Source organism: Mercenaria mercenaria, unplaced genomic scaffold, assembly GCF_021730395.1.
Source record: "Mercenaria mercenaria strain notata unplaced genomic scaffold, MADL_Memer_1 contig_3641, whole genome shotgun sequence".
Classification (NCBI taxonomy): domain Eukaryota; kingdom Metazoa; phylum Mollusca; class Bivalvia; order Venerida; family Veneridae; genus Mercenaria; species Mercenaria mercenaria.
Window position 1 is genome coordinate 1 of NW_026461800.1, and position 13,757 is coordinate 13,757.

Here is a 13,757-nt window from a genome sequence, read left to right on the forward strand (position 1 = left end):
TACTATCTTAAAGACAGTAGGAAAGTTGTTCCAGTTTATAGACGAGGTTCAGCTTTATTGGCCAAGTACAGCCAAGGCATCGGGGTTATACCTATATGGTAGTTGAATGAGGTATGTGATAGCATATAGGCGCTGAGCATCCAGGAGTCAGGACAAACATTGAATTGGAGCTTAAATTTAAAGGACATAGACTAAGCATCTATGCGATAGGACTCGTGTGTTGTTGATTCAAAGACTTTGTCTGACGGGAACTTCATCAAAAAGACCAATATTGTTAGTTTAGATTTATGGTCTTACAAGCTATACGTTTTAACAAAGGACATTCTATTTCGTTTGTCAGCTAGTCTAAGACATAGTCACCTTAGCGATTGGACCCATTTTATCGTTCAAGATACTTAAGGCAAAGGCACTTCCCTGGGTCATATAACACGTATCCTGACATGCTTGTTGTTTTTATTCCCTGCCTGTCTGTAGGAAATGTTTCATGCAATTTTGGTATGTCATACTTTTCGTTTTTGCCCTTGTATGTTATACATCCTTAACTACACAAAAGGGTCACAAAATCGAAACATTGTCTTTTGATTTCTCCTAAACGTCGGTGACATGGTTCCCAGTAGCATGGATTAATTTATGCAGTGCTGTAAAACGTTTGGGTATTGGGGTTACCTCTAGATGTAAACGTTTCTCAAAACTTTGTTCCCAACCAAAATATCTTAGTTCAGTCATTAGTCATATGATAAATTTTGTTTTGACTTTTCAAATCTAAAAGACCTTTACAAGGGGTATGTTAACATACCTTCTTAATGTTATGACAAATAAGCAGTTTTTTTTTCTCTTAAAATATTAGCAGACATATACTGTTCAGCAGAACCGGGTGTCGATTTGACTTTATAAAACACAGTTTTGCTTAAAGTTTGGTTTCTCATTATATGTCGTCAAAGGTTAAATGAAAATTAATTGAAATTGGTTACTTTCGAACGCGATGTTAGTTTAGTTTAAAATTTAACTTTTGCTTCAAACTTTAAAGTGAAATGGACAACCAGTAAAACTAGATGATGCTTTCGTAGAAAAGCACATGAATCCCCAAAGCATAGTAGTAATAGGTAAGAAGTCAATAGTGGACAGGAGCGAAAGTAAAAGAGACACTGATGGTTTGCTTAGTGTCTGAAATGCAATCAGGATTATCTATTTGTCCAATCATCACATGTCGATTCAACGTTTTGAGTCAAGTGATTCTCAAGTTATGGATAAGAAATGGTTGTCCATGGTCAGGCCCATCGGAAACGGTTTTCCACGTTCTGGTCCCTGTTAACTTGAACTTTGATCGAAAACAACATCGGAAACAACAGGGGTTATCTGCTCTGTAAGTCCTATCACCATATGAAGTTTTAAGGTTCAAGGTCAAATAATTTTCCAGGTATTGATCAAAAACGATTTTTTCATATTATGGCGCCTGTGACTTGACCTTTGATCAAGTAGCTTCAAGATCAATAAGAGTCATTTATTCTGCATATCCAATCACCCTATGTAGTTTCAACATTCTGAGTCAAGTGGTTCTCATTATATTGATCGGAAATGAAATGTGACGTACGGACGGACGGATAGGGTAAAAACAATATGTATCCCCCACTGTGGGGATGGAGGGAGAGACATAATTAACTACATCTCGAAATGTAAGCTCTGCAAACACTTTCTTGGAGTATTTACTCTTATAAAATGTAACTTATGTAATTGCAGTTCGACTTAAAGTTTGATGTTCCCTTTCGTCTCGTTTAAAACACTTCGATTCAATGGCGTCATTTTCAGCAGTATAAAATACATTAGAAACTAATTTACGAATTTTATCAGACGATCGTTGGTACATCCGTTCAGCGGCTGCAGACCAATGACCAGTGCTACAAATTATTTCTTGTCCACCATGCGGGGATATACAAAGTTATCTGGATAGGAGTTAACCTTATTTTTCCCTAGGGAAAGAATAAGCTAAACATGCGTATATTGACATCATAGTGTATAACGATTTTAGTCTAAAATATCTTTGGAAATATTGCTATGATATCAACGAAACGATAGGCAAGAAAAATGATCCAGCATGACTGCGTTAGTAAGGCAGGTGTTTCCCAACCCTCGGGACAGCATGGATAAAAAAACTCGCTTGCGCACGGTTTTCCATTCCACGCCGCCTCTAGGAATTGGAAAAAAACCTGTCTTACACTGGCAGTCACATATCGATTCAAAAAATTATACAGAGCGCCAACTCAGGTTCGCTAGCAAGTCATATAACTGGTTTTCGTCACTCTCTGCGAACTGCCTTAAATATCAAATCTTATTCGTCACTTTTCAAGCTTAACAAAATGTATATGTCTCTAGCTCGTAAGTTGATAACATGGGAGAAAGGGAACTGGTGACTTTTTTTTATTTACAGTGTCCCGTAAGGGCCATCATGCAATTGCTGTCGCCTCAGGTAGGCGCGATACCACGACATACGATGACGCGATGGTGATGACACGACAGTAGAATAGCACGATTGTAATAGAGCGAAGGCACGATGACGAAGACGCGAAGTAATATCGCGTCTTCGTCATCGTGATATCGTAAACGTAGCATCGCGTCTTCGCCACGAAAGCGATAACTCGATAGCGGCGACATGAAGGCGATACCACGACAGCGATGGCATAATGATGATGACAGGACAGTACGATAGCACGATGATGATGGAGCAAAAGAACGATGACGAAGACACAAAGCAATATCGCGTCTTCGGCATCGTGCTATTGTAGCATATCTCCACCCCCATCGTGTCTTCGTAGTATCGCGTCTTTGTCATCGTGCCTTCGCTCCATCACCATCGTACTGTCGTGTCATAACGATCGTGCCATCGTATCGATGACCCTCAGAGACACAGTACTTATCATTACTGTTTCCAGATTTGCCACTTTTTCTTTAGGGTGCTACATGTTCAAAATTAGGAAACATGTTTTGTCTGTGTATTTGCATTAGCTAAATGCCCGCACATTTACGTATTATGTTCAATATTTCATTGGCTATGATACACTACAGATAGAAAGAATACATGGGTATCTGATTTATTTTTTTTTTGGGTTGGAGGAGCGGGGAGTGGGGGTACCCTCTTGTTTTCATTCTTTGTCTATAGCCTAGAAAATAATTTGCCTGAAACTTCTGTGAAAGCTCTTCTTCACAGCTTATGTGATTTAATCACTTTGATTTAATCCCGCAAGCATCGTGTCTAATAACAGGAATTCTGTTGTTTTTTTTACAATGTGCCGAACACATGCCCTCTGAAGCAAGTGTTGATAAATGCTGAAATCTCATTCATTTTTCGTTCTTTCATACTTTTAAGATATGTTGAAAGTACATAAACCTATTATCTATAATTTTGAAAGGTATTCTACATCTTTCAACAGATAAAACAAAACTAATGACAGAACTTATTACAATTATAATGGTCTTTCAAGGATATGTCATGTCGTACAAATCATAAATTTTTGAACACAGTAAGGTGTGACAAAAAAATTGCAATTTATATAGTATTCTCTGCTTGAGTAAACCTTGTCACAGATTGAAAGTATTATGTTTCAATAAGTCATTTTGCCCTTTTTCACTGCACATATACGAGCTTAATATGAAGTTGAAGACAAATATCAAAATATGCAGTATAATATTTGAATATAATGAGTTATTTCCCTAGCCTTTTTATTTGACAGTTAATTCGCAAAAGTTATCTTGATCTTCGTGTAGTCATAAAGATTTTGATGTATCTGCTTATAGGTTGAAAAAAAAAACATCTCCAGAAATTTTATATTCTTTCCAAATATAATTTAAGCTTTAGGACCCTAATACGTCACATTTCAAATATGACAAAACTTTATATATTTATTATCTGTATCACTTGAATGAATTATATCCAAAATTTGAAATGATTTTAACCGTTCAAAAAAAAGGTTATAACACTTTAAAGATCGCAACTCCTAATATGTCGATATGACTGAAATATGAAATAAAACGACAATGTAAAAATCCATATTTTTTTTTTCAAATCCATCAAAATACAATTGTTTCAGTGTTAGTTCACTTTTAAAACATTGTTGAATAAATATATATAAAAATATATGACATACATTTGTACAAGAATTTATCTGAATTTTTTTTTCTTCTGTACCCCCAGTCAAAATTCTTGTCTTAACATTTTTAAACATTGTTTTTAAAAAACTATAAACGTTACATGAATAGTGACTAAATACAAATTATCTATATCATTATATGAACAAGTACAAAAAGAATTACCCATTTTTTACCATCAGTTGTTTCTAAAAAATAAATTGTTTTAGAGTAGGGGGTCAAATGAATACAGAAGCTTGCTGTAAAAACTATCTTCACTGAATTTTAAAAACAAAGTAGACCATTCATTTTTTCAGTTCCATTAATGAAAAATGCATGTTATATTGTACATAGAATTAAATAGTGTAGAAATAATCCTTTTAATGAAGAAAAATGTTCATATATGTAATAATATGTTCAAAAAAAGACAGTAAAACCAAAGCATAAAACTTGTCCTACCGGTCAAAACGCTACATCATTTTTGAACATTTCCTACTCTTTCAAAATTAAAACATATAGCATAAAATTACTAATTATAATTACATAAAACTTAAATTGCATAATAAACACATGCCAATGAGGGAGAAATGAATTTATTGTGAAGCTGAGAAAAAGAATAGAGACAAAGCCAATGATGTCTTTTCAGTTAACGATTGATGACTGTGAAAAAAAAAAAAACAAAAAAAAAAAAAACGACATATTGATAAATATTAAGCAGCCCTTTGTGGTTATAATTTAATCATAACAAAGATCACTTGATGCTTGGGATATTAAGCAATGGAGTACGATAAAATCATTTTTTTAAATACTCCACAAGGTTTGGAATTACTGTCTCTAATGTCCTCTTTGTGTTGGTAACACGTGGCTGTCCTTCACTATTTTTAACAACAAATGTGTTCCTTAGCCCATCTTCCCCCTCGCGCTTGAAAATTATTTTCAAATGACTTAGGTTGAGTCCTGAACCAGCAATATTTTCTGCTGTTGCAGTTTTACAAACACCGTTTGCAACAAGTACGTGTAGAGATGGCATGTTTTTTGCTTTTTCCAAATTGAAGAGCTGTGAATGACGTACAGATTTTGGAGGATAACTAAATGAAAGCATAGTTTTAGGCGATACCGATATGTGTTTTAAAAGATTTCCTAATGCTTTAACATCCTCCGTGGCATTATGTGCTCCATAGCTTTCTCTCAAAATTTCACGGACAAGATCTTCTTGTTTGTACGAGGACCTGCCAGGAAAATGTTTGCGTAAGACTGTTAAAGAATCAACAAATTCTGACACACATTTCAGAAAACGCTCGAGAATTTTACAAGAAGCTACTGCTTTCATCAAAACTGGATAATCAAATCGTCTACCATTGTGTGCCACCAGAATGACATTGTCAAATTGTTCCAGCCATTTACAAAACTTTTCCAGTGATGGAGTTATAAATTCCGCTTCCACTGGCGTCCCATTCACTGACATAGAGTTACTACCAGACATTACAACAGACTGATGTTGATGGTAAATAAACATTTTAAGTTTCAAGTTAATATCTTTGATAGGAACAGAGATAATTGACTTTATCAAAAACTTCGCCAACACTGGGGTAAGTGAAATTATTCTACTTTTTATTCGAAAAGTCGCGCTAAAATTGGTTTAGCACCTGGATAGAACCACTGACCTTCCCCAGTTTTTAACATTTTGCGAGGTAACTAACCTGACTGATATGTAGCTCCTTCTAATGCTTCGTGTGCTCCCTGAGTAATGGCACGTTCCTGCTTCAATATCAGACGTCGCCTCTTTGAGGATGGTAGTTGTGACTTGCTTTGCACACGCTTCCTATGCTCTGTACATTTTTGTGCATATTTCTGTGTATGGACACCAGGAGACAGACCAACTTCAGAATGCACCTGATTAAAAGATCATTTCCATTACTCTACATGTCATTTATTTATTATATAACAAGAAACAATATTCAAAATTTTTACAAACTAAAAACATCTACTAAATAAATGTTGTAAGGTATTCATGAGACTTGCCCGTATCTACTATTTGTCCATGTTAGTTTATACTAATTTGTTTTAGCTTGATTGTGATGAAAGCTTCAAGCTTATTGGAACCACTCTCAAGTCACTTCCTGGAAAAACCAGTACTAGTGTCATAAGAGAAGTTATGGTCTTGACCTCAGTGGCGCTCCAGTCCACGACCCCTAGACCCCTAGATTGAGTGGCCGACATCTTAACCACTGGACCATTGCTCCTCATTTTGTTCATGTTAGGGTGCATGTGTGCCAAATGGCAAATTTTTTCAGTACTTTAATATGGGTTCTGTAAAGGAAAATAACACTATAATTATATCATTTGAAATAAAAACTGCCTGAATTTACGACAACAGAAACATAAAAAACAAACTTACTAACTTACATGTAACATATAACTGTGCAATGCTGACAGCAAAAACTATAACGCATGTGTGTACGAGGAGAACTGAACTCTTCAACTGTAAAAAAGAACCATAGAAAAAAGCAAAAATCAACAAACTAATCTAACAAACTGTGAAACAACAAACTGAAACTTAGCCCTTACCCTGCTGAATTTCTAAATGGGTAAACAGTGCAGATCATGATCAGACTGCACATATGTGCAGGCTGATCATGATCTACACTGGCCGAAAAGGCAGAATCAATCAAGTCCAGCATGATAAGGATAAGTATAAGAAATAACAGTGAAAACAAAACACAAACAACAGAAAGAATTGTTGGAAGTTATTTCATGAAATTCAATTCTTGAAGATAAATTGTTATTTTATCTATTTGTCAGGATTAAATTTTATGAATTTTCATAAAAAATAGTATCTTATGAATATTGATAATTTTACAGTATTGTAACTGTTTTGGAAATGATAACTTTTAAAAATACATTTATTTCTACCAACTTTTTTTAGAAGCAATTGTAAATATGAGCCCTGCCATGAGAAAACCAACAAAGTGCATTTACGACCAGCATGGATCGACGCAGTCACATCGGTGCAGTCTGGTCAAGATTCATGCTGTTCTCTATCAGTGTCTCTAATTGCAAAAGGCTTTGAATGGATCCAGACCAGACTACGCGGATGCCAAGGCTGGCCTGGATCCATGTTGCTTGCAAACATACTGTGTTGGTTTTCTCATGGCGCGACCCGTATGAGTATAGAAGACAGTCTTCATCGGCTTTTTTCTCTCTTCAGTTCGAGCTATGCATTTTTTTTTTCAATAAATGGGGGCTGTTGGTTTATTAAAAGTTGTTGAGTAACTTTTCTTTGATCTGACGGTGCATTGTGTTTATTACAAGTGTATATTTGAGATAAGTTTGGTAAAATTCTGATAATTCAAAAAGGTCAATTTTGACTGCAAACAATGGAAAACTGAACATGAATGGTATGAACGATATTTATAAAATATACCTGTGATATGTAGTTTCTTCCCTCATTAATGAATGCCGCTGTGGCCTAGACACGGTAATCTAATGATTTAGAGTTACCATAATGGAGTGATTTTGGAGCCCGCAGTGTCACTTCACGATTGGAATGTTCACACTGTTGTGAGGAACCAAGGTCTGCATACTGTTCAGCATTAGCAATTACCGGTTCAAATACTTTTTCAAGCTGTGAGCGAAGGTTTGTGTCTTTCAATGGTCCCTTGTATGGCAGACTTCTATGTGTGTAAGTTTCTCGAGGTTTACGCTTATATCCACAGAATCTTTCATGACAAGAAGTATGGTCACCAAACTGATGCGGAATGAGGGCTTTTAGATTTTCTCGTAAACCAACTTTATTGCCAGCATTCTTTGCAAAAGCATACTTCAGGCATTTTTGAATGTGTAATATAACATTTCGACTTAGTTTTGTTCCTTTTGAAGCCTGTAAAGCGTACAAGTTCTTGCCTATGTTTTTCACAATATGATTTCTATCAAAGCGCTTCTTCATGTTTATGTTTAAATTATTCCTAAGACGAGCAATAAGCGTAGTGTCACAACTAAAATTGCATTCTCCGAATAATCTTACATTCTGTAATGTGGGTCTCTCGGAACAACATCAGGAGTTTTAGGTATTTCTTGTATATTTGTGGTTGTGAAAACATTCTGATAAATACAAAGTTTTAAGTTACAAGCAAACCTACCTGTACACATATAAAATCATGGTACTCATCTTAAAGAAAATAATCTTTATCTCTTTTCATTGTAATGGAGGTTAGCACTGTTTCTAAAACATTATTTACTAAAGTCAGTAATGGTGGGCAGTCGACCTTACCAGTAATCCTGAATTATGTACCAGTACTAACTGTTCTCTGCAAATAACTGCCAACTTCTTCACATGAATCCAAGGTGGAGGACATACTATTTCTGACACAATGACTTCTATAAAATTGTCATGGAGTATATCTGACTTGTCTTGGAATCCGCAGATCTACTTGAATAGATGGAATAACACAACGGTATTACAAAATAAGAGCTTACATGTTAAACTGTCAAAGCCTCTTTTGTGCCAAGCCGTGTCTACTGCACATGACATTCCAGTTCTAGACTGACATGGAAACTCTGCAGATAGTTTTTTCCGTGATCTAACAGCAGTTCTGTTGACAGAGTATTTATGATGACCGCGCTGATCCTTTTTACTCTTAAAAGCTAGTTTTGTAGCTGGCATTCTCGCATCACTGAAAAAAATAGAATGTGTTACAGATGAACAAAACAGTAAGCTGAAATAAAGGAATAAATTAGTTCTGATGTCTAGGTGAAGTTATTCATGTTACAGCATGAAACAAAGTTTCTAATCCAGATTATTATTTTCCATCTGATAAACATTTTTCAGAAAATAGACTGAAAAAAGCATACAGTACATAACTTACTGCATAGTATCATACTTTTAAATTCTTACTAATAACTATTGGCATACAATATTATGATAAGTACCTATTAGAATCTGCAGAACTATTTGTGCTTTTTTAGTTATTATTGTCATCAACAACCTCATCATCATCTATATCAGTCCAGTCATTGTCATCATCTACACAGAATGCTGCTGCAGTATCTGTCTAAAAATGAAAAAAAAAGGTATAATCTAACTTCTGTCAATTTTTTGTACATCTAATTAAATCACCTGTCTATAGAATAAAGAAAAGCAGAAACTTCACAGGTCGCTCAACACGACAAAAAACGAAAATGTTGCAGGCTCGGTTTGATTGCGCCTGTTCATGGACGGTAGTGGAAATGCATGCTACCGCCCACGCCCTCTAGACCCGGGTTTAGCAGAACTCAACATTTACAAATGCTAAAAGTACAAAAAGCAATTTAGAGACATCCGCAGAATTAAATTAACTTGAAGAAAAAAAATACTAAAATTCAATTCAGATTACATGCAATAAAACATTTATTGAATGTCTTGCCAGTAAATACAATACACTGAAGAGTTCAATATTATCTACTGATACTTATTTAGTTACCTCAAACTTGGAGATGAATCTGGAAATGCAGCAACGCCCAGGTCATCAATTACACCTTCCATAGACTTTGCTGCCTCGTCGGTTTCTACTTGCACCACATCCCTGTTAAAAAAATGGTCAAATAATACACACACTGTCACTTAAATACTCAGTTTATAAAAAAAAAATCATTCATACAAAATAAACAAAATATCCTGGTTCTCCATGTTTCCTATAATCAGATTTATTTTTTTTTTAAAGTATCTTTACTTGAATGAATAGCAAATATATCATATTACATAGCTTCAAATTTAGAATGTTACTACACCCAAATCCGGGGCCTCCGTGGCCGAGTGGTTACGGTCGCTGACTTCAAATCACTTGCCCCTCATCGATGCGGGTTCGAGCCTCACTCGGGGCGTTGAATTCTTCATGTGAGGAAGCCATCCAGCTGGCTTACGGAAGGTCGGTGGTTCTACCCAGGTGCCCTCTCGTGATGAAATAATGCACGGAGGGGCACATGGGGTCTTCCTCCACCATTAAAGCATGAAAGTCGCCATATGACCTATCATGTGTCGGTGCGACGTTAAATCCAAAAAAAAAAAAAAAAAAAATACACCCAAATCCGTAAGCTCTGTTAAAATACATAAATTACTTACTCCATCTCTTTCCTGAAAGCATCCTTTGCTGCAGCTGCAGCAGACTGTTGGGCAACTTTTTCTACAACATCACCAGCCCTTCTCTCCATTTTTTTCAAATTAGAGTTAACAATTGGTTGGATGTTTAATGTTGACAAGAAATTGTTCACCCGCACGGGACCACCAATGCTGTCAATCATAGCTGAAACATTAAAAAAAAATTGTATAATGTGAAATCATTCAATTTCATGGTTTGGGTTAAAATGGCTATTTTGAGGGTATTAGAATTCAAGGACTTCAAAATTTGAACATAAAACACCACAAATTAGTTTTCTGTGAATATTTATGACTTTACAGTATTGTTAACTAGATGCTTAAAAAATAGAAATATTACTGTTTGAATTACCTTATCCTTAATACCTCTTCAAAATCTGTTTTGACAATAAATTCAAAATTAATAAAAACATAATGATTGAGCAGTTTCTTTGCGGCCACGATGATTTAAATCTGTGTGTACAGTACACGATTAATGTTTACCGTGTCTACACACTGTATGCACAAGCGACAAATACCAATAACTTTACATGACCGTGTACTGTGTTTTTTATCCTCCATTATTTTGGTACTTTGAAGTTTTGACATTAGATGGCTGTCAAACATATAAAACAATCTAATCAGTGAATTATTCCGACAATAAAATAAAGCAGATAAGTAAACAATCAATGCAAGGTTTTACTCACCAGTTCCAAGCTTTGTATTTACAGCAAAACAGGGCATTCCTTTCTGTTTCATGTGATGTGTCTTTCCATAGGGAACACAGTTTATATATCCACACTCTATATTCTGGCATTGTACATACAGGTATCCACTCAGCCCTTTTTTCATTTCACCGACCACTCTGTAAATTGTCAAAGGCACAGGTCCTAGCTTACATTTCTTACATGTTTTCAAGCTTGAAAGCAGAGTGTCAAATTCGACAATTCTTCGTCCGTGTCTCCATCCATCACGATTCACGTGTTTACCAATGTCTAGGTGTAAAAATGCACCGCATTCTGTTTTTACACAGCCATCACCGTCACACATAACACCAATTCCATAATTATGATCAGTAACAATATCTTTTGGACGTTTCGCAGCAGTAAACTCTTCATTTTCGTCATTTTTAGCAAAGCGACCTCGTTGATCTCGGACAACGCCAGCCATTAGGGAATCCAAAACTGACGTCATAGCTGGGGGAAACCCATGCACCGTTACTAATTTTAGAAAAAAAAACGCAAGTAGCCGATTCGTCTCCGTTATCTCTACGGACGTTGACGATATAAGTCGATATTTACCGGCTTTTGCCGATTCTATTAGGGTCCTAAAGCCTTAAAAGATGCAAACTGATAAAGATCTTAACTCATTAAATTTCATATTTCATTTCCGTTTAAAACATTAGACGAATTAATATAAGTCGAGTAGTGTGTTTCCTTCTTCATCTTCGATGTAACTATAAATAGTTCATTCGCTAAATAACGCTCTTCATGAAGAAGATGGTGATATAAACATTGTGAATTTTTGAAAATATCTGATTTGATTTGATTCAACTGTTTACTTTTTCTTATACACATTGCTTTTCATTCAGTGAATTCAACTCAGTTATCAATCGGAAAAATTAAGTTCCATTTGGTACATTTATTACTAAATGCAACAAAAATAATGGCAACAAACATTGATAACATATATGTGAATAGTGTTGATGATTTTAAGATTTTCTGTCTTTGCAGTAAGTAACAATCACAACATGTATCTAGCATTTTATTTTTCGGTTTTTAACAAAACGTCAATATGTCTGAGAACTATTCATCCCTCCATTGAAATGCAGCAGTTTTGTTGGGAGAGACACTTTTTCGAAATACTTCCATACATTACACTCCCACAGTGGTCTGTGTATTTCGAAATTTCAACGTGCATATGACAGTATTGTGGGTCGTACAGTATTTTCCAAAAACAGTCATAAAACATTTACCCTAAATATGACACTGACCCTGGAGATATAAGACTGTATTCCCTGTTATGAAGAATATTTGTTATTTATATCCTAAGCCAGTTTAAATTAAATGCTTCAATGTAAAATTACACATTTTTATGTAATATTTGTAGCAATCACCATTTGCATTCTGAAGACTATTTCAAAGTACAACCACGTGGACCTCAAACTTAAAACAACATAAACAGACAAAAAGAAACTTTTCTTTCGAACATCAAAACTGACTTAAAGTGACATTTGGTCCACCTTAGAGAAAAAAACAACCCGGTTGCCATAAAAAATAATTAGATAGCAGCAAATCACCAGGAACACTCTTGCAAGCAATGTCTAACCATTCAAATCAGATGGTCATATCATAAAACGCAAGATTTCACAGCTTGATATCACATGAAATAAGTGAAAATCTTAAACAACGTTCTTGCATTAGTTTAAAATCGTCGTCAGTGTTGAAGGCTTAAACCAAAAACCTGTCTGCGAGAATGTGTTTTTACAAAGAAAAGTTTATTTTATCTATTTTATTTAAATTTCTGTCAATTTCAATTTTGGGGAGGTCAAATAAGAAGAAAAAGAAAGAAAAACAATCAACGTCATCACTTCAAGTCGAAATTTAAGCCAATTTTACGAAGACTCTAGCCGCTTTTTTATATTTTTCTATGACCTCTTTTTTTCGTGATTTTAAGTAGGGCTATGACCTTTGAGATGGTTGTCTGATTACTTTAACTCATCTCAATATCCAAATCCGCTTTTAGAAGCAATAGACAGTACAGGAAAAACTATCACTGTGATCTTGCACTTTAAGCTTACGGTCTGAGGTTTGTGTATGAAACATCATCTTAATGCAAATGTTTATGCCAGGAAATATTTATCAATGTACACGGGCGTTATAAACCGCACAACAAAATATGACAACATAGCTTTCACCTCTATGTATGACATTCCTTTTGAGCTAAGGATCAGGGTCTTGCACTCAACACGACACTACTTCTTGTTATGTTTGCCAAAATTGTAAAATGTTATTTTGAAATACCTTCTACCACTACAAAGTTGATGGTTGATTTCGAATTGATTTACAACAGTGTATTTTCTTTTCAAATTTGTGTGTAGTATTAAATGCATGTAGGTGTATGTTTTTTACAGAATTCGGGAGACGGCGAAACTGAAAATAGATTCTCCCACATTTTTGTATAATGTACACTTTAACCATTATTTGTATGCTCTTCAAATATGCCTTTTTACCTATACTTACATTTTCCTGTGTAAATAATGACTTGCAATAACGAGGTACTAATTTCAAACGTTTCATTTTGGGCGAAAAAAGTGCGGGGATGGGAAGAAGAGTACAGGTTGCTAACCCCAAAACATATAAAGTGGGGATCCGACCTATTCCCCTGCTCCTACGCCTAGGACCTTTCATTGAAAAACTAAGATTTATTATATATATATTTTTTTTTTAATTTCTACATTTTTTAGCAAAAATGCAAACTTCATATGGCACAGAAATTCTTTGAAATTCTTTTCTGGAAATATTTAAGA

General features: G+C 35.1%; 2 protein-coding genes across 2 annotated transcripts; both read right to left on the reverse strand.

The window, feature by feature from the left end:
• Positions 1 to 4,811: 4,811 nt before the first annotated feature.
• Positions 4,812 to 5,602, reverse strand: LOC128553259 (uncharacterized). Its single transcript, XM_053534387.1, has one exon. The coding sequence runs from the start codon at positions 5,600 to 5,602 to the stop codon at positions 4,913 to 4,915; it is 690 nt and encodes a 229-aa protein (XP_053390362.1). The 3' UTR covers positions 4,812 to 4,912.
• A 3,674-nt stretch (positions 5,603 to 9,276) lies between these two features.
• Positions 9,277 to 11,398, reverse strand: LOC128553255 (uncharacterized). The gene is made up of 3 exons (XM_053534384.1): positions 10,936 to 11,398; positions 10,217 to 10,397; positions 9,277 to 9,680 (listed from the first exon to the last, which is right to left on the reverse strand). Exons 1-3 carry the CDS (start codon positions 11,396 to 11,398, stop codon positions 9,575 to 9,577), a joined length of 750 nt encoding a protein of 249 aa, XP_053390359.1. The 3' UTR covers positions 9,277 to 9,574.
• Between the last annotated feature and the right edge of the window lie 2,359 nt (positions 11,399 to 13,757).